The 23,442-nt window shown below is 42.5% G+C and overlaps 1 protein-coding gene and 1 pseudogene across 1 annotated transcript; one reads left to right on the forward strand and one right to left on the reverse strand.

The window, feature by feature from the left end:
- Positions 1 to 4,282: 4,282 nt before the first annotated feature.
- On the reverse strand, positions 4,283 to 20,159 carry CRCP (CGRP receptor component). The gene is made up of 6 exons (XM_053366922.1): positions 19,881 to 20,159; positions 13,935 to 13,971; positions 13,361 to 13,459; positions 12,197 to 12,291; positions 8,330 to 8,387; positions 4,283 to 4,835 (listed from the first exon to the last, which is right to left on the reverse strand). Exons 1-6 carry the CDS (start codon positions 19,886 to 19,888, stop codon positions 4,689 to 4,691), a joined length of 444 nt encoding a protein of 147 aa, XP_053222897.1. The 5' UTR covers positions 19,889 to 20,159; the 3' UTR covers positions 4,283 to 4,688.
- Positions 20,160 to 20,494: 335 nt separating this feature from the next.
- LOC128403250 (uncharacterized) lies at positions 20,495 to 20,636 on the forward strand (annotated as a pseudogene).
- Positions 20,637 to 23,442: the final 2,806 nt, after the last annotated feature.

Genomic DNA, 23,442 nt, shown 5'->3' on the forward strand with positions numbered 1-23,442 from the left:
CTTCAGCAGGCAGGAAAACCAGAAAGGTCTTCTAATCCCAGCAGCTCCATTGACAGTGCCCAACACCACTGGCTAAACCCAGGCATCAAATGGAAAACCAGGAGCACATTTGTTTTCTCATCTTTTTCTTTTCTAAAAAAGCTAGTCATTTTTGAGGAACAGTCAAAGGCTTGAAAAGCAAAGCTTAGGAAAATCAACAGAAGCGTTATCTAGGAAAGCCCTGCAGCATACACATGGCTGTAGCATTATCATTAGCTGTCTCCCTGGCCTGGGCCTAAAAATGAAGGAGTGGGAAAACTTCAAGCTGGCAGCACAGACATTTCCTGCTGGCCTCTCCCCAAAATCCACCCCATCTTAGGTCCCACTCCTCCATACACACACTGCTGAGCTGTTTCTCTCTCATCTGATGTCCTCTCTCTGAATTATTCCCCCCAGCTGATTTCAGTAGCAGGAAACGTGAGCATTCCCAAGTTCTGGTGCCAAACTACCCCACTTTCCAGTTTGATCTTTTTCCAAAGAGATCCAAAAACTACCAAATTTATTGTCTAGACTCTGTTACATTTTTTTATTCTCCTAGGCTTCTGCTGCTGGCTGCACTGCTTCTTAACAGTTGTTTTCAATTCAACTTTAATGTATTTGTGGCTTGCTGCTATCTTTTTCTAATCGTTTTGATTGTTGGAGCTCAGCCTTTGACAACCTGGTGCCCTCTAGACTATCTGTTGTATTTTATTTGACCATCCTCCACCCTTAGGTCTTAGCGTGGTTACAATTTAAAATATAACATTAAAAATTACAAGGAAGTTACAACTGCAAAAAAATCAACCACAAAAAATAACATCTAATAAAAATGCAACATCTAATTAAAAGGTAACAAGACTTCATATAGTTGCTTATAGATTCCCAAGCTTTCTGCATTAGAAATCTTCAGGCAGTTTTTTAAAAAGAGACCACAACTCCCACCGGCACCAGAGGTTGGTAAATGTCTTCTGGCTTGTTGAGATCTGTCTTGGAGGCCGTGAAGGAGGAAAGCCCAAGTAGCACTTCCTCACCCACTGCCAGAGCAAATGTATTAGGCTGAGGTCCTGTACTTGACTTATTTGGGCATAAGTCTCAAGGAACTAAAATATTACTTCTTCTTGTTGGCATCTGTCTGTCTCGGGAGACAATGGAGTGCACCTCGGGGGTGAAGTCAAACCACTAAAGAATCAGAGCGCCTGCAGTGACCTCTCTGGGGTGCAAGCCTGGGCAGTGTATATGGAAGCACTGGGTTTACTTTTGAGTAAAAGGGCATAGGAGGTTGAACTGTTCCTCATTTCGCTATTCTCAAGCAAAAAAGCTAAGTATTTTATTTACTTTGACAACTTATATATGCTGCTAAATTAGTTGCTTCTATGTGGCATATACAAGAACCCAATACAATAGTGGTTAAAATTATAACATCAGAATTCACTTAAAATGCCTGCTGGAATAAAGAACTATTCATTGGGTGCTGGAGGTTCAACAGAAAGGGGGTCTATCTGACCTCAACCAGGAGGGAGTTCTACAAAATTGGGCCCACAATATTATTATTTTTAAAGCGTTTATTAATTTTCCAATAAAAACATCTAATTAACATCAAATCAAATCCAATAAAAAAATAAAAAACTAAAAAAAATTCCAATTGTCTTCCAAATTGTGATAATTTTGGTTTTGGCTTCCCACGGTCTGAATTCCAAAGCGCTTTCAACATCATAGTCCTGCCTCTCATCATCATCAATGTTTTTCATAATTCCATGTCCTATTTTTTCCTCCACATTTTGACTCTGGTTCTGCGATCCTCAATCATGTCAGAAAACAGATATTTTCCCTGTTTCAGCTGTTTATGTTTTTTCATCGTACCGCTTCTTTAATTGCATCCAATTCCAGAGTTCTGTCCAGCTCTTTGAAAGTTGTTATTTTGGCAGCTCCCAAATCGTTAATCTTTACCTTGTTGATTTATTCTTAAGCAGACTGTTTGCAATGTAGCCATAATTCAGACAGTTAGAAATTAGCCTTTGGAATCCACCCAGTCCAATCCCCCCTCCGGGCCCTAGAGGGGGGCTGCCAGACATCCATTTAGCCCTATCTCTCTCATAATAAAAAACTTCCTTTTTGCAAACATTTGTATATATAATATTCTTTCCAGTCTTTATGACCAACCATCAGTTAACTCCTGTTTCTCTTAATCAGGGAGCTATTTCAGATATTCCATAACTGCATAGGTAGAAGCCATTTTGTTTTGGTTTTCGTCTTTAACAAGCATTTCAAATCTTAGAAGAAAAGCGGGTACGAATAGGTCTGTACTCACTTTTTGAAGAGCAATTTAGGTTCTTAATGAGAGTTGGCATGCAATACGGATTGTTAATGTTAGAGGAAGAATAGAAAACATACCAAGCCAAATTCCAAACATCATGATGAGGATCTCTTTGGAGTTCTATCTTTTGCACCAGAGACTGTACATACTGCAGGTTTTCCCCCAGCTTCATCAGTTCAGAGCGTGTCTGTTTTCCAAATCTTTATATTTTCCCAAACAGATGCATCCGGCTATGGGGTGACGTCACAGGAGTGTCAGTCCGTCCCTTGCTCCGTGACCCAGTGCCCCTGCCGTCTGGGCCCACAATATTAAAACAGCATGTGAATCATGGGAGACCACTCCCCCAAAAATCCTCAGTGATCAAACAGGAATAGAAGGAAGCAGGTGGTCCCTAAGGTATCCTAGACCAAAGTTTTTATACCTAAAGAGGTATAACACAATATGATCATGATATTTATTTGTGAACTACTTAACATTACTATGTGGCTTCTGAAGAGTTAGATCTGGGATAAGTAACTTTCAGCCCTCCAAATGTTGCTGGACCCCCAAACTATTGGCTGGGCCACCAAATGGCGCAGAAACATTCCAGGTCTCCAAAACCTTTCAAGACACACCTCAGGCAGTTGCTTCGCACAGCAGGCTGGGGTTTATTCGAGCTAAGCTTACAAACCACGACATCCGCAAACAGAAGAATGTGCTGGGAGGGAAAGGGAATGCATTCTTAGCTGCTGAGGAACATTTCTATTTGTTTTTGCTTTCAGGGATTGGTCCCTCACACACTAACAGGCCCTAATAATTAACTGTCAAGCTCTGATAAAGACCGTGCAAAAATATGTATCATTGCCTGGATAAACAGAGCACACACCCCAAATTTAAATTACATCTCTGCTTATCTTTTCATGCATTCATTCTTTTACACAGCTTCTACAAACACAAAATGCAAAGTTTCAGAAATGGGCCCCATGTTCCCATGAATGGGAGGGAGGGAGGTGGGCAGATGTTGACAGATGCCCAGAACTGCAAGGGCAGGGAAGAAGGACAGTCACCCTGTAGCAAAAGCTGGATGTCTCCAACCTTGGTGTTCTAAGTCCAAACCAGTTCTAAGCAGGTGGAGTATGTGAGATCTAGAAAGCTGAGAGAGAAAAGTGTCCAGGAGACTGAAGAACTAAGGAGATGAGGGGCCCCAGAGGCAATGCGGCTGAAGAGAAAAGAACACAGATTGGGCGAAGGAGAAGGATAATGACTGGGGTCAGAGGGCCTAATAGAATGAGGTGTGGATATAAAAGGGGAGGGGAGGGGAGGGGAGGGGAGGGAAAATGGGTCACAGGGCCTAAGGACAGAAGAGACTGTTTGCTGTTGGTTGAAAGGCATAAAGCAGGGAAAGTTTTGCCTTGAGATCAGAATGAGGTCCAGAATTCAATTTCTGCCAAGCACTGGATGGATGCTTCCAAATGCTCATAAGCAGGGCACAAATCCAACACTCTCCACTCTTGTTTGTCCCTGGCCTCTGGCATTCAGAAGTACTAGTGCTTCTGTGCATGGAGGTTCCATTGATTTATCGTGTCACCCCACTTACTCATACAAGTAACATCAGTTTTCCACCTAGTTCAGGGTTGTGTACACTGACAAGCAGCTGCTCTCCAGGGTTTGAAGCAAGGAGTCCATCCCAGCTCTATCTGGAGATGCCATTGGGGACTGACTCTGGGACCTTCTGCATGCAAAACAGATGCTTTGCCCCTGAGTTGCAGACCTTCAAATTCTTTTTACAGCTATCTGAGCTCATGTGTTGGCTATCAATTCTGTAAGGTCATGTGTTGCGTCAAGAGCTGCTCCCTTTCGCCAGTCCTGAACCTACTGCCAGTTTACTTTGTTGGGTGATCCTGCACTCTGGTAATGCGAGAGAGGAAAAACTGGATACACCTCTCTAGTAAATAAAGAAGCAGAACAAGATTTTGCAATCAATTGTGAGACGTATTTTGCCAAACAGGTCGGGTCATTCAGAAGCACTAGAAACCAACTGGTAATCAGAAGGCCAGCTGCATGTAAATCTTACTCAAAGGAGTACACACATAAAAGGCACATGGAACCAACCACAGCATCTGCATCTCAGAAAAATCCAGTTTTCTTATCCCACAAATAGAACATTTGTTAAGAATTCTGTTGTTGGTAATTGTTGCTCTTGTGGAGTATAAACAAACATGAAACACACTGCAGGGTGATATCACTGTGTGTTAGTCAGCAAATGAGAGAGGGGGGAGTCTTCATCCTCCCTGGAACCTCTTTGCAACTGGAATGTTTGGCTGACTCTCCCCAGTGATAACATTTTGGCAAGGCCACCCACATGGTCCAAGTCTTTCTATACCCGATCTCCTTCTTCCTCTGCAGCCATGGCTGACTCCTGCTGCTCTTCTTGCTCTGGGTCTCCAGGAAGATTTCTAGTGACCGTCTGGAGCAGGGATTCAATCTGCTCTTCAGTGAGCCTCTCCTCACTTTCTTCCACGATCTGCAGAGGAAAAAGCAGTGAGCCACCTCTGGTCTCTTGCCACCATCACATGCTAAGAGCAAACTGTTCCTTAGGGCAAAGCACAGACAAACTTTGCCAACCTGGTACCTTCCAGATGTTTCAGACCACTACTCCCATCAGCCCCAGCCAGTTGGCTAATACTGTAAAAGCAGAAATAGCCAAAATGGGTGTGGTGCAAGGCTAAGTTAGGGATGCTTAGGCCCCAATGAAATCAATGTGAAGAGATAGCTGTGTTGAGCTCAAATTCCATTGATTTCAATGGAAACCAACAGCTGCAATCCTAGAAGCAGTTACTGGGGAACTCATTGGGACTTATTTCTGGATAACCATTCATAGGACCATGCTGTCACTCCAACTTAGTCTAGATCCAACCCTTCATTTCTACCCAGTGAATTCAATCCAAGATTCCTTGTGTCTTCTAAAACTGCTCCTTATGTAACTAGAATGTTTGGCAAACCTAACTGTTTATTTATTTGGGACATTTCTCTTATGCTTGGAACACTCTTCTTTTGGAGCAAGAGACACAGCAGTTCATAGAAAGCACAAAAAAAAGGATAAAACCTGCAGATTAAAACACAAAAAATAAGATCTTCTTTAAAAAGTTTTTTAAAAGAGGATCAATGAAACAGACATAAAATCAAATAGAGAAGCACATGACAGAGTCACTAAATCAGAGATGTTTTCCTTCTATGTGACAGACTAGCATTGCTGAATCTCTAGCCTGTGGGCCTCATTAGGCCTGCCAGGCCTCTGAATTTTGCCCACAGGGCCCTTTTGGGCAAAGCATGCCAGGATGTCAGGCACTTCACAGATCTGCTGCATCTTTGCTAAGCTGAGAGGTAAGATCAGGAAGCTGCTGCCCTCCTGCTGTGGTCGTTCAAGCAGCAAACTGGGCAGTGTAAAAATGTACAGCGATGGTACTGAATAAAGGAACTCAATGAACTATTACTGTAACCAATACCAAATTTTCACAAGCTGCAAAGAGATCATTGGGAAAAACACACACACAATCCCCTTAATGTTCAAACGTTAACACATCATGTTTTCAGAAATGTCTTGTTTTGGGGGGGGACACACACACCCAGATAGTCCCTTCTTTTTCTATGGCAACTGCCAACCCACACCTTTAAATTGGCCTTTGTTCTCTGGAACTGCAGGGAATTTGCCTCAATGGAATAAGGAAAGACTCTCTGAAAGGACGGTCACATTTTCATAACATGATGATCATGACAAGAGCAAACAGAAAATTATTCCTCTTGCCAAGTAAAATCAGATATACATAAGTCTCCATCTCTCACCCGTAAGCATCTGCCCGTAAACTCTTATCTCAATGAGAAAAAGAACATCTCTTAACCATATGCTGACGCAGGATCCCACTCTTTAACTTCTTTATACTCAGTCTCAAATTAATTTCTCCTTGCAATAGCTTGTATTTCAATTTCTTTTCCTCCTGCTTGCTGTACATTGCTTTGAAAAGAGACAGCACAGACACGCAAATAAATAAAGAAGGGGAAATGTACTGCTAAGTCAATTCTGCAACATGGAATGATATCCACATGCTTCAGCTTCCAGATCCATTTCCTAGGCTTTGCATTCAGGAAGAGGTTTAGAAACAAGTGCTTTTATTGGGGGGATTAACCTGGCAGTCACCTTTTGTCTTCAATCTGCTGTAACCTAATGAACTTCCTTTTGTTGGGGGTGGGGAGAGGGAGCAGAGAAATCACCTTCTTCCCATTTCATTGACTCAACAACTCCCACAGCTTCAGCGGGTGCAGAGGCCATCTCAGAGTGTTTACTTCAGCTATTCATCTCCTTCTAAAACAGTAGACATTTTATGTGTTCAAGGGTACATTGGTTCTCAATGACGCATCAGTCAATACCTGTTTATTACACAGTACTTTAAGGTCTGTTAGCTTCGGTTGCTAGGCTTTAGGTGACCTGGAGAGGCAAGCAGAGTGGAAATTGGGACTTATCAAGTCCCTGAATGGTGGCTGAGGGAGAAAACCCACATATAGCAGCTAGGCAGGCAGGCAGGCAAGCAGACCCAATAGGGCTCACCTTCTAGCCTTTGTAGATCAACTCAATGAGCCAGGATTAGGGCAAACCGTTCTAGAGACAGAGGGTACATCATCATCAGCGCATGGGTAGGCAAACTAAGACCCAGGGGCCGGATCCGGCCCAATCGCCTTCTAAATCTGGCCCACGGACGGTCCAGGAATCAGTGTGTTTTTACATGAGTAGAATGTGTGCTTTTATTTAAAATGCATCTCTGGGTTATTTGTGGGGCATAGGAATTCATTCATTTCCCCCCCAAAAAAATATAGTCCGGCCCCCCACAAGGTCTGAGGAACAGTGGACTGGCCCCCTGCTGAAAAAGTTTGCTGACCCCTGATCTTTGGAACCCTCTGAACTGCAGCCCCAGCTGGCTTACCAAAGGGGGCAGCCAAACATAGCTGCTGCTTCTCCATGTGTTTCCCTCTGGCCTTTCATATCACTCCTTTAGGATACACCACTGCCACCAGACTTTCCCCTCCTGCATCCTCACCCTTCACTGTTCACCACCTCTCTTGTGGCCCACTATGCTGTGCAACACACTTTGGCACGAGATTGGTGCCCACCCCGCCAAACATCCTCTTGGCCATAAAGAGGTCTGAGCCAAAACCACTAAATTTGAGAGCCAGTGTGGTGCAGTGGTTAGGACCAAGGAGACCAGGGTTCGAATCCCCACCTAGCCATGAAGCTCACTGGGTGACCTTGGGCCAGTCACTCTCTTTCAGCCTATCCCACCTTACAGGGTTGTTGTGGCAATCAAATGGCAGAGAGAATCATGTAAGCCTTGAGCCCCGTAGAGTGAAAGGTGGGCTATAAATGCAATAATCATGTTCATTCTTATGACTGACAAAAACACAAATGATTTCTGATTATGAATGTCTTTGTGCTGTTCCAATGCTGCTTTTTGAGCATCTGGTTATTAATTATACTTATTCCTGAAATGTAGATCCCAGCCCTCAAATAAATTGTTAAGGAAGGCTTACAACACAAAAGCAAAGATACAATAAAAAAAAAACATTTGAAAAGAAAAGAAAAACTGACTACAGACTAAAAAGCAGGGCACAAAAATTTTAAACAGCTGCATGAAATTTATCTGTCTTCTGCTGGCTCCCACCCCATTTTCCCCTGAATGCCATTTAAGCAGCACAGGTGTGTCCAACTACGTGGCTCATTTACTGTTGTCCATGATGTCATCACATCAGATGTCACTTTGTGACAACGCTGGCAAAATCACTGGGGTTGTTAGGGCCCGATTAAACAGCAAGGTAAGTGGAGGGCAGTCAGGGAAACAACAAACAAGGAGCAGGAAATATAAAAAGGTCAATGAGCAGCATCAAAAGACTCTGAACATTTCAGGACACAAAAGGAAAAGGGTCACTGCTCTTCAAGGGCTAGGGATACCTGGAAACTTCACAACTTACCAATTGGATCTCAACGGCAGTCACAGGCCTGAGGTTGAGAAGCTGCAGTTTTTCTGCCCTGTGCAAATGCAAAGAACACACCACCATATAATTTAGGGATTCTGGTTACAGGAGCCATCCGCATGCTAACACTTCTTGGCCACAAAACAATGGCTGGAGAGCCAAAGTTGCAGCTTGACCTCAGATGAGCTGCACAACAGGCAAAAATGAAACCATTTGGGAGCTTGGAAACAGGCTCATGGCCACATCCATAACCCAAACCCACAGTGGCGTTTAGTGGCCCGAAAGTTTCAAAACCATCCAATTTTCATTGTAACTCTTTGTTCAGACACACTCAGAACCACTACTCTTTCTGAACCCAGGATTCTTTGGATGCCGACTACAACCCACAGCACACTTTTCCATAGAGCTGTCCCAGAGACAGTTGGAAAAGAAAATATTTCAAGTTCAGAGGCGCCAGAAAAAACCCTTTAGGAGTCTCATATACTAGGGTGCACAAATATGCTCCAGGAAGACAAAAAGCGGAGTAGGGAAGACTCATCAGCAGGGTACATAAAAACGTATTTTTTTTTAAAAAAATGGATTTTTAAACATGTAAATCAGTTTTAATTTCTTCACAACGTTAAGATATGTTTGTTTTTAAAATAACCTCAGGGAAAATCTGAACTCAATTAAAACATCTCCCAGAGCTGAGTGTATGATCCTCTTATGAGCAGCAACTGTGAAAAAAGCAAGTTCCATGCTAGGGATGAGTAGGAACAGAACTGAAAATAAAAGTGCTAATATAATAATGTAGTTACACAAATCCACGGTGCAGCCACATTTGGAATACATTAGGCCCTCAATTTACATGGGAGTTATGTTCCAGAGTTTGTGCCTAAAGGTTTAATGGCAGGTGAAATTGCCAAAGCCATTTTTCCCAGAACCCCACCCTCTTTTTTTAAAAAAAATTAATTTACCATTCACTTAAAGCTGAATGCACACAAGTTATATGTGTGCAAGTTGCAGACTTACTGTACTGTGTACAGTTATGGCTGCTTCACCTAAAAAAAGATATAGTGGAGTTTGAAGGCGATGGTGGCCACCAATTTAGATGGTTTTAAAAGACAACTGGACAAATTCATGGAGGAAAAAGCTATAAATGACTACTAGCCATTATGACTGTGCTCTGTCTAAATGCTTGGAGGTAGCAATGCTTCTGAATACCAGTTGCAGGAAAACACAGGAAAAGTGCACTTGTGCTTAAATCCTACTTATAGGTTTCCCACAGGCATCTGGTTGACCACTGTGAGAACAGGATGCTGGACTAGATTGGCACAGGCCTGATTCAGCAGGCTCTTCTTATGTTCTTAAAAATATTAACAATAATAGAAAAACAATTTCTCTTAACATTTGTTTAGGTCCAGACAAACAAAACTAAACCAAATAGATTATTCTGAAGTGGTAATGCAAGAACAGAAGCAAGTAACAATGGTCATTCAAGGGCACTGGGAACTTCTCCCGCCTTAAGACCCCCTGGAAAATTCAGCCTCCATTCAATCCAGCAAGGCTTGCTCAGGAGAACTCCCTGGCAAATTGTGGCTCAATATTTACTTACTTCTCTTGCCTATGTTTCCACTCAGGAAGCAACAACGTATTAATCCCGCACACAAGAACTCTGAACTAGTAGCTCCCTCTGCTGTCAGCATAGTATCCTTGCATGTAATCTGGTAAAGTTTCATTTTGGTTTAATCAACATTGTAAAAATACTGATCTTTCAAATCTGACTACCCACAGGGAAACACCAAAATCTTGAGGCAAACTTCAAAACAGACTGGGAGCCATTTATTTTTCAAACTGTTCTTTGGCATATTTTTGTACCATGCATTCCTAGTTCCGTTTGTGATTTTGTATAATTATAGCAGGGTGGTTATACTCAAAGAAAGGGACGCAGGTGGCGCTGTGGTCTAAACCACTGTGCCTAGGGCTTGCCGATCGGAAGGTCGGTGGTTCAAATCCTCGCAACGGGATGAGCTCCCATTGCTCGGTCCCAGCTCCTGCCAACCTAGCAGTTCAAAAGCACGTCAAAGTGCAAGTAGATAAATAGGTACCGTTCCGGCGGGAAGGTAAACAGCGGTTCTGTGCACTGCTCTGGTTTTGCCAGAAGCAGCTTAGTCATGCTGGCCACATGACCCGGAAAAACTGTCTGCGGACAAACGTCGGCTCCCTTGGCCAGTAAAGCGAGATGAGCGCTGCAACCCCACAGTCGTTCGTGACTGGACTTAACTATCAGGGGTCCTTTACCTTTTTATACTCAGAGAGTATCTACCGTTCTCAATGAGTCTACTCTGAGTATAACTCATGTTGCATATCACTAATACATTTTTAAAAGGCTTATGGAAGGGATATCAGTGGTAAGTCCACCAGAATTAATACCCACTTTACAATCTGCAGTTCCATGTTTTCTCATAAATTGCATGCTTATGGTTTAGGAGAAGTAATGCCCTCTCTCCCTGTCAACCCCATATTGCCTATAACAGCGATGTCTCAAACTGACTATAACTAACCTGTATGAAGGACTCTACAATTTGTAAACAGAGATGCTGAATGTATTATTATTTTTTACTTATGGAAAATATATTAATAAAAACTTTTTTTAAGCGAATGCCTGGACTTTCAGTTTAAAACGCTGGTACCTTGAATGTCATAAAAGATATTTTCACATTTATAACCGCTATATGCTTGTATGCACTGGTCTTTGACACCCAGGGTATGTCATTTGTTTTATTTTTATATCCTATGCTTATCAGCAATGTTCCTCTTGGATTTTTTTTTCTGCTGTGAATTGGACCTGCCCAGTGGAAATAAAATGCATTTCAGATCTACAAAGCCACTGAGAAAAAGTAATGCTTTAAACCGGTAAATCCGGTAAAAGATAACAGATTGAAAAGCAGATTCACTCATCCATCTTTTGGGACTGATTGCTTTTGACAAGTTTCATCGCTACTTTGAAAGCACGGAGCCCACCGGATTGCAAAGGCACAAACATCTGCTAAGTAGCACTAAAGGATAAAGACTTAGCACTGGCGCCTCACAGAAGAATGAGAAGAGCCAGTCCAATCTGCTTGAAAACAGAACACAGATTTTGGTCAGCTTTGAAGGGGGGTAAGGGAAAGCACCCTCCCACTCATTTCATCATGGCACTGTCAGAAAAGCTTGAGAAATTTGTTATTTGCCAATTCTGATACAAATGGATCTAATCCACACATCCCATGAATGCAGTTACCTTTCAGATTTTGCATTTCTTTGAATTCTGTATTGCAGCTCTCAGCTCAAAGAGCATACCAGCATGTAGATAAAATTATTATTTTAGGGTAAAATACATTTAGACATACATACTTTGGGAGAAAAATATATAGCAAAGTCCCTGTGGAGCACAGAAAGAGACTTGAGATGCAGTCGTCACACGCACCCTGGAGGGACTGTGAAGAGGGTGGCTGCAAGCACTCTTTCAGGAGTTCATTGGAAGAAAAATAAGACACTGAATGTGCCCAGACCAAATAATTAAGTCCTAGCCAATGACTGCTGGCAGCGGCAAGCTCTTTCATCCTCCCTGTGCTTCAGAAATTCATGCTTTTCTATGGGTTAGAATATACTGAAACCAGAAATTCAAAAGCATCAAACATCAAGGCCAAGCTCAGCAGTCAGTAACAAACACAGTGCTGGGTTTCTGCCTCACTCCTGCAAATCTTGGGATGGAGGGGGTTGCATGGGAGAAGCAGCAGATTGGGGGAATGAATTTCATCCTCTTGTCAACTGTTGAAATAACTGAACCTCTCATCTGGCAGCTACAATCCATCAACCCACATTACAATATTAATGACTTACTTCGTTAACTTGTGGCTTTTCAGTGCCAAGAGGAAGTCTCTTACAACCTCAGGATTCTGGAATTTGCATGGTGTCTTAGATATGTATTTCAGTGTCTAGAAGGGCAGAAAAAGATAATTGTGCTGATTCAGTCTACCTTTATGCCTTCTTTTCAAGTCTAACTTAAAAGCCGATCCCTCCAAACCAGGAACAATGTTCTCTGAAAGCAACACTGCTCTTCAGATTAGCAAATGTATCACAGCCATGTTGTAACCAAATAGGGAAATGATAATCAAATTGTTGGGAACTTTAAAATATTCACTGAGCAGGAAATCCAGAGGTCAAATGTTTAATGATAACATAACGCATTTTCTTATTTCACACCTGTTAATGTTCATATATTAGAAATAAAGAGAATACAGAAAAATAAAATAAAATTGATTGGGGCATATGTGGGAAAGGAACACAGCTCACTGATAAAGCATGCAGAAGGTTGCAGGTTACAATACGCAATAGCATCTCCATGTAGGGCTAGAAAAAAACTCCTGCCTCAAGCTCCAGAGAGCCACTGGCTACCTGTGTACACAATATTGAGCTAGATGGACCAATACTATGATTCACTCTGAGGCAGCTTCCTATGTTCCTAGTTAAAATCAGACCTTTTTCAGAACCATGAAGACTGAAATCTTCATTTTCAGGAAAAGGGCCATAGCTCAATGGAATAAATAACACATGTATTACATGCAGGAGGCCCCAGATTCAATTTCCACCATCTCCAGGTAAGGCTGGGGAAAGACCCCACCTGAAATTCTGGAGAGCCGCTGCCAGTCAGTGTTCACGGTACAGAACTAGATAGACAGATTGGTCTGGTTCAGTAAAAGGCTCTTATGTTCCCTTTTTAAAAAAGAGAGCTTAAATGGGTTAGTCTTTCTGGCTTAGAAAACTGCATGTGGATATAACTGTGCTACCTAAAATTATGAATGGTATCAAGCCAGCAGAAGCACATTTTTTCCATCCTTCTCTCTCTCTCTCTTTCAAATGCTCTTGTGTGTGAGGAGGGCTGGGAGAGGTGAGGGAGGGGGAGCTGGCAACAAGGGGATCCTGTGCATAGAAGCATGGCTAGTGGGGTGTGGAGAGAAGGTTGCAGCTTGGGACAGGAACATTTCCATTGTTGGTTTTACTCACTTCATACATGATAGTATTCAAATTCTGCTGCCCAGCACTCTGCTTGCTTCTCCCGGTCTCTCGGCGCTGCTGCTTAAGATCAGTCAGCAACTTATACACCTGAAAGAAAGAACTTTGCTATGAGGTGGCCTCAAATGCCATCAGAGCTTTGATAATGCTAGCAGCTCATCATACGAGCTGAACCATTTAATTCCTGTTCTTTCTGCTAATTTTGGTATATGGCTCTCTTCTATTTTTGAAAGAGGTCCCGATCTTCAAAATGAGCTCATAACAACTATTGTAGGTCAAGTATATATCATTCTATTGCAGATAGAGAGAGCAACCACACATTTTTATGGAAAATAGGACCTTAAAAACAAATTTTCAGAGGGGTGTGGCTTTCACCCCAGTGAGAAGAACTTTTTAAATTTTGGCTGTAGGAACATTTCAACATTTATATTCCCCACTCCTCCAAGAAATGTATGACTACAATGCAAGCTTTGTTTGTTGATCTGGCATGGAACAAAGGTTAAAACTAGCATTCTGAATAGGGCAGGACTTTACATAAATTATAATTGCAGTAAAATGATTTTACCTCATAATTGCTCAGAAGAGCTGCATTTCCATCTTTCCTAGAAAAACAATAAATAAAATATGTTAAGGTGCTTTAGATGTGTTGGCGTGTGTGTGGAAAATCCACCTTAGAAACCCCTGCCTCCTGTTACAAAGCTCCAAAAGAACTATTTTTAAAAAGTATATTTCCTTAGTTCTGTTTTTCTCAGTGTTTTGTGCCAGACTTGGGTGAGGCTACACATGTGTGAGTGGACACATCTCATCAAAGCCAACCATTACAATTAAGCTTACATACAAGCTTTGCTTGAAAGAGAACTCAACTGGCAAACACAGACTCTCTGCCCACATAAACAGACATAGAAAAGGATACACTTAATTCTCACAGCACATATTCATTGCCACAAGATAGCTTTAGACAGGGATCAGACTTCACTATAAATTTGTCTATCAGTGTCTGTTAACCATTTCTGTGCACACACCATAAATTTGAGACACTTTTTTTATCCCAGGAATCCTGGGAACTGTAGTTTGTTAAGGGTACTGGGAATTATAGCTTTGTGAGGGGTAAATTAAATAATCTTTTTGGAGGGAGCAGGGGTGTGCTTTAAAGTTATGCAGTGTACACAGTCCATGTACCTCCACGTCCAGAGGCAGAGTACCTGTAAATATGAGTTGCTGGGGAATACCAGTAGGATAGTGCTGTTGCCTTCATGCCTCTTTGTTGGCTGATTACAGACATCTGATTGACCATGGTGGGAAATGGGATGCTAGACTAAGGCCTGATCCAGTGGGACTCTTCTTCTTAAGTCCTTGTTTGAAAACATGAGTTGGTCCTAGAAATGCATAGTCTAACTTTGCTATAAACTACCTCTATGGAGTCAAAATATATGCTAAGGAAAGAGCTTTCCTGCATGTTTAAGGCTGCAGTCCTACAAGCACTTATTTGGAAGCAAGCCCCAATGAAACCAATGGGTCTTGCTTCTAAATAGACACATATATAGGATTCCACTGTAAATCAGTTTCAAGCCACTGGTGGTGTGTAGTGGCTGTTGCTGCTTATTATTGTTTTTCCAGCAAAAGGCTTATAGCGGCAGGAGGGGTAAATGCAAAGTGGGGCTTTGTTGCTCCCCCTGTAAGAGCCACTAACTGTCAGATATGAAGGGGGCAGATATTTCCCGCATCACAACACTGTTTCTGAGCAGGACTTTAATTTTTTTCCCCTTAGCAATGACCAGTAACCAACCTTCTATGCCCCTGGTGACCCAAGCTATAAACATTCCCATGAGTTTAGGTCTGTTGGAGAAGTTTCCTTCTGTGCCTCAACAACAGAAATGTTGGCTGGATCACAACAGTTCTTTGGGAGAGGGCCTTGTTGGCAGTCTCAGAAGACTGCAAAATTCCCTGCCTAAGGAGGCTGAGCTTGCCTTGAAACCTTGACAGTTGTGCTGGCCCTGTTGAGTTGCTGGTGTCCCTTTCTATGCTGCCTGAGCTTGCCATGAAACTTTTGCAGTACCTTCTGAATTGCTTTACTTGTTATTTGTAAATTTCGCACTGCCTTGTTTCTTTAGAAATGGAGAAGTGGGATAACAAACATCATATCATCTGCTCAATCAGGGAACAAATGTACATCCAATTGTGGATGCTATCTAGTCCTTCCATAGGGTAGATAGGCATCTCCCAAGATTCCTGCATTGCTATCAACACCATTCACAAATGTGGACCCTCATACTTTAAGCAACCAGCCACACATAAATACCTTTTTAAAGCACAACTAGAGATGGAGCAGACTGGCATGTTCCACAGCCAGCAAGAACTACTGCAACCCACACTTATTTGCAAGTGCTTAGATGCACTTGCTAGCTATTGTTTACTATTTAAGCACAATCCCGATTAAGCTACAGACAATATTATTTAATTTATTTCCATTATAAAGAAATAGAATGTTAGTTTTTAAAAGAAAACAAAAACACCACAAAGCCGTGACCGCTATACATCCTCAGGACAATGGGTTCTGCTGAACAGACAGACAGCACTAACAACAGAAAGTTGCCACAGCTATATAAAAGGAGGAGGGTAAGGCTATTCTCGGGTCCCCGTATTGCAACATATTTAAAAGTACAATGTATTATGTCAAGCACAGCCAACTGTTTGAATAGAACTGTCATACTCATCACTTTCAAACAAGTTCAACGCCTCTTCCACAAACTTCCACAGTTTCTAGCATTGTTTTTGAAATTGCATTGGGATAGGGCGAGGGGGGAAAGAGGGGACCCCCTTCTGAAAATACGCTGAGGTGCAGTTCTCATCGCACATTTTGCTGATCCAGCAGAAACTTCAGCAAGCAAGCAAGATCACAAACACACACATTCATGCATTGCAAAAACGGTTACTGCTTTTTGTTGATACGTATATTTGATTCTTTGGTAGAGGGCTATCTTTGCATTCCATCCTACATCTAGAGAAATCCCTGCAGATTCTCTATGACCAAAGCCCATTTTTTTAATGCCCCACATAAAATAAAGAACACAGTACAGAAAGCAACTGAATGTACTAATGGGTCTAGGAAGAATTATTGTTGATGAAGTGCATTTAAAACAAAGAGTGGTCCCATTTGGAGCAAAAAGAGAAAAAGTTTGCATTGTTTCATAATAAATCAGAAGGTTCAGGGAGGTCAAGGCTCTTTTCAGTGTGTCTTGCTGGAAAATATGGAACTACTATCACACAAATTAATCTCTTTTTGTATTTCCGTCTTGAGTGCAACTACATCAATATGCTAAGAATGATACCAGTTGACATTGCCACACACACACAGTTTGATTGCAACCTAAGTACTTGGTATTGTGTACTAGTAAAGTCAGTGGGACTTCTGAGTAAAAGTGCATAGGGTCAGATTGTACCAAATATAACCCCCATCCATTTCTACTTCAGGACACCCTGGGGGGAGGGGGGAAGGAACCTTTTCCCTTTCTGGGGAAGACACAGTAATAAACGAAGAAAATGTCCAGCTTTAAGATGGTTTCCATTTAAATAAAGACAATCCTGTCCAGTACAACTTTCAAATTAAACAAATACATTTCTATGAACAGAAACTCAAAATGAACTTCTCAAAACCCATCTTTTTGTCAAGACCCTTGCTATCACCCATAAGTTTTCATCTGCAACAAAAACTGCTTGCAATTTACTTTTCTTACATTTATGTCCTGTCTTTCTTTCATCATGGAACCCACATGTGGTTCCCAGCCGGCCTCCCATCCAGACACTGACCAGACTTAGACCTATTTAGCTTCAGCATGATGGTGGCCTTCATCCCACACAATCTGCTCTGTGATAACATGTGTAAAGCGTTTAAAAATGACTCTCCATCTGGCACTCAACAGTAACCATATTATTTTTTTAAAGTTATAAAGTTTAAAGTTATCCTTAACAGCTTCATTTTAAAAAATAGTAAAGATGAATGATGCATATCATATGGGAAGATGGAGTAAGTCCAATTTCTGTAGTGCAGGAATGGGGAACCTGGAGCCCTCCAGAGGTAAAGAGTTCATATTAAATAATTTGAATATAAACATGTCAGCCCTGCAGTTAATAATTTCTTGTAGAGGCACTGATTAAAGCTTAGTGTTTCTATGTAAATGAAGAACCAATCTGATCATTTCTCAAGTATGAAGAGACACAGGGATTTGATTTTTACTTCATGAAAATGAAGCTGCTCTATCCTAGCAACTACTAATGGACTTTGCTTTTGACTTATCCAGTCCCAGGCACTTCATTTTTGTTTGTTACTTTTGTTTTTGCAAGGGTGGGACTGGGCCAAGACAGAGCGAAGCAGAAAATGAGCAACGATGAGGGTGTGGAAGAAAGAAAAGCTGGCAATATTGTCCAGTGTGCAGGATCCTTTCTATTTTCAGACTTAAGCTCACAAACTGTTATGTGTGCCGGTTGTAAGAAAGGCCCTATGAAACAGCCACTCCTGAACTAGTGCCCTCTAGATCATGGGTAGGCAAACTAAGGCCCAGGGGCCGGATGCGGCCCAATAGCCTTCAAAATCCGGCCCGCGGACGGTCCGGGAATCAGTGTGTTTTTACATGAGTAGAATGTGTCCTTTTATTTAAAATGCATCTCTGAGTTATTTGTGGGGCTTAGAAATCCATTCATTCATTTTAAAAAATATTAGTCCGGGCCCCCACAATGTCTGAGGGATAGTGAACCAACCCCATGCTGAAAAAGTTTGCTGACCCCTGCTCTAGATGTTTAAGTCTGGCTAGGGCTGGTGGGAATTGTAGTCACCAGCATCTGGAGTATACCAGGTTGGTGAAGGATACTATATGGAAATATTTTACAGACATTCATGTGACATGAAAATGTGCTTTCCCCTCCTCCCTTGTAGATTAATCATTCTGAATTAGAAAAAGATGATCATGCATAAAAATCTCCACAGATCTGGTAACCTGTAGGTGACACAACAGGTGACCGTCAGTTAGGGAAATTTTAACAAAATCTGCAGTGCAACCCTATGCATGTTTTACTCTTAGTAGACGTACCCACACTCTGGCCCCATCCATTAGCCAGAAGACTGAGAGTTGCTGGATACTGTGTGTAGTGTACTTAAAAAGCAGGCAATGGTCAGGGCAGGATTTTGGTGCAGAAGCCCAGAGCTCCCCTCAGCAGAATGGAAGGAGGCAAAAGTGGAATAAATACATATTACCACCCAACAGAACATTAAACCTAGAGTCTAAAATTAATGTTGACAGTGCCACTGAAAGCAGGGAGCCAGATGATGCCAGTGAGATTATATAATTTCAAGAACTGGGTCCTGGGTTCATCTGCTTTCCTCTGCCCTCCTCACTCGCTTTTCATTTTGTACTGTGTGCATTACGTAGATTGCGAGCCTGCATGAAGGGACTGTCATCTCCTTTTATCTCTGCAAGTTTATCAGGCAGCCCCTTCTCTGTCTGCTCAGTACCTCCTAAAAATATTATCCCAGATACTTAGAACGCTGGTGCCTGTTTTACACTTTTTTTTAGCTTACTGATTTTAATTTTTTGAATGTTTTAAATTGTTTCTAGTGGTAATTTTATTGTTTTATCTTTTTTGGTATTGTATGTCACTTTGAGGGTTTTTCTTCTATTTTTTACAATCTAGTGTATAAATTTTATGAAATGAAAAAATAAAAATAATGTTGTGTGCCCAAGGAGGTCTGCACCCATCCAATTGCTCATTCACCCCTTCAGAACTTTTATGAGGAGAGGAATTTCTATAGACATCCCTCCAGCACCCTCATTTCTTCAACCATCCCTTCAAATATATTGGTGTTCTTTTATTTTAGGAAATTTCATCAAGCAATGCCAATTCCAGGACCCCCATCTCACCTCTCCCTCTTAGGAACGATTTCATTTTCTACTCCCCCCTTTTTTTCCTCAGCCATCCCTCCAATTGTTTTTTTGGGGGGGTGGGGAAGGGTAGGAAATTACCTCAGGCATTGCCAATTCCTGGAAATCCACCCCTCTATTTGCTCCTTCCACATCACAGAAACTCCCCCCACCCCGTCAAAAAACCCTTAGCCATCTAAATTAGAGATTTACCTCTGGAAATGGCAGCTGCAGGTCACCTCTTCCCCCCACCCAAAAAAACCCCATAGCCATCTAAATGTGAGAAAGTTTGCTTCGGGAAAGGTCAATTCCAAAAATCCCCCAAGTAGGAAATATCTCCCCCCCCCCAAAAAAAAAAAATTTCCCCTCAGCCACCTAAATGTGAGGAAATCCACCTCAGGAAAAAAGGCCATTCCAGGAATCCCCCTCTTCCTCCCACCCGAGTTTGAACGGCCTCACCCACTCCCCTGAATTTACACGCACCCCCCCCCCTCTAATAGGCAGGGAATCCCCCCTTATCCTACGGCGGGGAGAGGAGGAGAGAGAAACGGGGTGACTTCGGAGCAAGCGGGGCTTGCGCGGTCGCTCCGCCATCTTACACTTCCATCTTGCCCACGCCGCGGCCTCTTCCTGCCTCTCGCGCCGCCTTCGCTCGCTCCTCCCTTCGGCCCTCCGCCGCCTTTCCCGGCTGCGTCGTCTCCGTCCGCGTTGCTGCTGAGGCAGCGGCCGCTTCGCCTCTTTCCCCTGCGGGCGACGCTTCCGAGACGGGAGGGCGGCCCTGTCAGAGCGGGGATCTCGGCAGCCTCCTCCCGCCTTCCTCGAGGGAGTTCAGGGCGGACGGCTCTTTCCGTAGGAAAGGGAGGAAATAGTACATGAAGGTATCAATAATACCTTTCACGCTGGAGTGTGACTTCTGCCCCGGGAAGGAATCGACCCGCGGCAGTCTCGCAGCGCCATCCTCATTATTATTATTAGGTCGCTTTAAGAATACTTTTTACAGTGTAAATTAAAATAACCTCTAGCATAGAAAGAAATCGAACCCACGTCCCTCTCGCAGCACCATTCTTAATCTTATTATGTCACTTTAAGAGTACTTTTACAGTGTAAAATAACTTCTACCATAGAAAGGAATCGAACCAGCAGCCACCTTATAGCAGGTACACATCGTATTCCCACCATTGCTACTACCCCATTTTTTATTATCATCATCAACATCACTTCTCGGCCTTTTGGCTAAGATCAAGTGTAATTATTATTATTATTATTATTATTAGGGGGGGAATAAAAAATTGTCCGGTAGCACCTTATAGACCAACTAAGTTTATACCAGAACAAACTTAGTTGGTCTATAAGGTGCTACTGGACAATTTTTATTTTTATTTCGACTGCGTCAGGCCAACAAGGCTACCTACCTGAATCTATTGTTGTTGTTGTTGTTGTTGTTGTTGTTGTTGTTGTCACTTTATCCACTGAAAATGACTCAAAGCAACTAAAACTCATTAACAACCTGTGAGGTTACCCCTAGTAAACTACACCATGCATTTTAGAGCATAGCCAAGGCACGTTTATAAAGTGTGCCACTTCCCCTTATGTGGTGCAGCAATAAAAACGCTAGCACATCTGCAAAGCTAAGCAGGGTCAGGTATGGTTTCAAATTGGATGGAGGACTGTGCATTGAGATTCCTGCATTGCAGTGAGCTGGGCTAGATGACCCTAAGGATCCCTTCTATGAGTCCTGGGAACTGTAGTTTGGGTTCTGGGAATTGTGGCTCTGGGGGCGGCGGGGGGGGGGGAGAGTACAGTTCCCACAATCCTTTGGGGGAAGCGATGTGCTTTAATTTATTCACCAAGAGAAGGGCCTCCCCTGTAGATCTCAGAGCCTGGGCAAGTGAGGGAATACCATCTTTCAGATAGCTTGGACTTAAGCCACGTAGGGCTTTATAGGTCACAACCAGCACTTTGAATTGTGCCTGGAAACAGTGGAGCTCTTGTAGCAAAGGAGTCATCTGCTTCCCTATAACCAGCCCCTGTCAACAGTTTGGCTGCAGCTCTTTGAGCCAGTCAAAGTTTCTGATCACATTTCAAAGGCAGCCCTTTGGGAGAGCCCTGTACACCACCGTGAACTCCTTGGAAGAAAGGTGGGATATTAAATAAACAAATAAAATGTGCATTTGGTGTGGGACCGCGGCCCTGATCATGCAAGCGCTTCTTACGTTCTAACGCAGTGCAGCTACAGAAATTGTTTTCCCTTTTACTTGGGTGTGGGGAAACTTTTCCCCACCAAATAATGCAGATCTACAACTCCTACAATCCCTGGCTGCTGGCCATGCTTGTTTTTACTGATAATTTAATTGTTTTATTCTCTTTGTAAACCGCTTTGAGGTTTTTCTGCTACAATTGAGCAATGTGTAAGTTTTTGGCAACAGCTAAGTCCATATGGTAGAGAGATGCAGGTGGCGCTGTGGGTTAAACCACAGAGCCTAGGACTTGCCGATCAGAAGGTCAGCGGTTCGAATCCCCATGACGGGGTGAGCTCCTGTTGCTCGGTCCCTGCTCCTGCCAACCTAGCAGTTCAAAAGCACGTCAAAGTGCAAATAGATAAATAGGTACTGCTCTGGCGTGAAGGTAAACGGTGTTTCCGTGCGCTGCTCTGGTTTGCCAGAAGCGGCTTAGTCATGCTGGCCACATGACCCGGAAGCTGTACGCCGGCTCCCTCAGCCAATAAAGGGAGATGAGCAACCCCAGAGTCTGTCACGACTGGACCTAATGGTCAGGGGTCCCTTTACCTTTAAGTCCGTATGGTATAGCTCAGCCAGTAGAGCATGAGAGCCTTAATCTCCGAAATCTATAGCTTTGAACTCTATTGTATCTGTCCCTTAATAACATCAGAGCGGGGATAGCTCAGTTAGTAGATAGTGAGAGACTCTTGACCTCATGGTCACAGGCTTGAGCCCCACGCTGGGCAAAAGATTCCTGTATTGCAGGGGGTTGGACTAGATGACCATGGTGGTCCCATCCAACTCTACAGTTCTATGATTCTATGAAATAAAAACAGCAGTTACGATAAGTGGCTGCATGAAAGCACCCTCCGGTTAGCAAGAGAGAAACTTATATACACACACAGAGCTTTCTTGCTGGTCCCTGGCCCAGCCATGTTGCTAGACAACACAGAGAGAACAAAGGCACTTTGTCCCCTTTTTCCTCCCCAAAAAAGTGTGCTCAGCATAGCAACGTTTCGGTGCAGCGTTCTGAGTGAGATGGCAGGGGGGCCCAGGGTCACTTGTGTGCATGTCGGTATTAACTATTGAAAGCAGAGAGGCCCAGCGCCAGCTATTGTGAGTATTTGTATTCTTTGTCATGAAAGATGTTTACTACGCTCAGCATTTTGCTGATGACACCAAAGTGTCTTTTTTCTCTCCCCTTTCCTTTCCTTTTCTTTCTGTTTCTTTCTTTTTTAAAAAAAGGAAGCATGCACAAACATTCCCTATTCATTAAAACAACTGGTTTAAAAAAACCCAAAATGTCAACACCTCTCCATACAAGTTCAGCTGATCAAGCATTTCACCAGCACTTTCAGGATGTATACAGAATCTTTCTTGCAATGCTGAACGTACTTTTTTAAAAAAGCTCATTTTAGCACCCCGCATTCATTAAACATAATTGCTTCTTAAAGAATGAAGAATCATTGCTATACTATTCAGTTTTAAAATAGTTTAAAAGGAACTTTTATTTTATTTGTACACATAAATCTAAGAATAATAAAATAAAAGAGTTTTATATTATGAGGACCCAGATGTTTATTATTTATTTGTTGGTTTGTTGCATTTATACCCTACCTTTTTCACCAAGGAGCTCAAGGTAGGTTAGGCTGAAAGTCAGTAACTGGCCTCCAAGGTCACACCCAGCAAATTTCATTTGAACCCTTGTCTCTCCCGGGTCCAGTTCGACACTACCCACTACAGTATACCACACACAAATCTAGGAATAATAATAACATGACAGTTATCATTATTATATTTCTTACCTGCCCTTCACCAGAAAGTCCCAGAGTGGGTGACAGCAATGCAAAATACAACATTAAAAACTACTTTAAAACCATAATGCTTACTCTTAAAGACACAAGACGTTGCCCCAACCATTTGTTGATTTAGTTACACTGAA

The sequence above is a fragment of the Podarcis raffonei genome, chromosome 15, assembly GCF_027172205.1.
Source record: "Podarcis raffonei isolate rPodRaf1 chromosome 15, rPodRaf1.pri, whole genome shotgun sequence".
Lineage (NCBI taxonomy): Eukaryota > Metazoa > Chordata > Lepidosauria > Squamata > Lacertidae > Podarcis > Podarcis raffonei.

What these genes read in the sequence shown, in the direction of transcription:
- CRCP (XM_053366922.1), bottom strand. An exon ending in TGAATACTATCATGTATGAA is followed by an intron (nt 12,292 to 13,360) that starts GTGAGTAAAACC and finishes CTGCCCTTCTAG; the next exon opens with ACACTGAAATACATATCTAA. An exon ending in AAAAGCCACAAGTTAACGAA is followed by an intron (nt 8,388 to 12,196) that starts GTAAGTCATTAA and finishes GCATTTGCACAG; the next exon opens with GGCAGAAAAACTGCAGCTTC.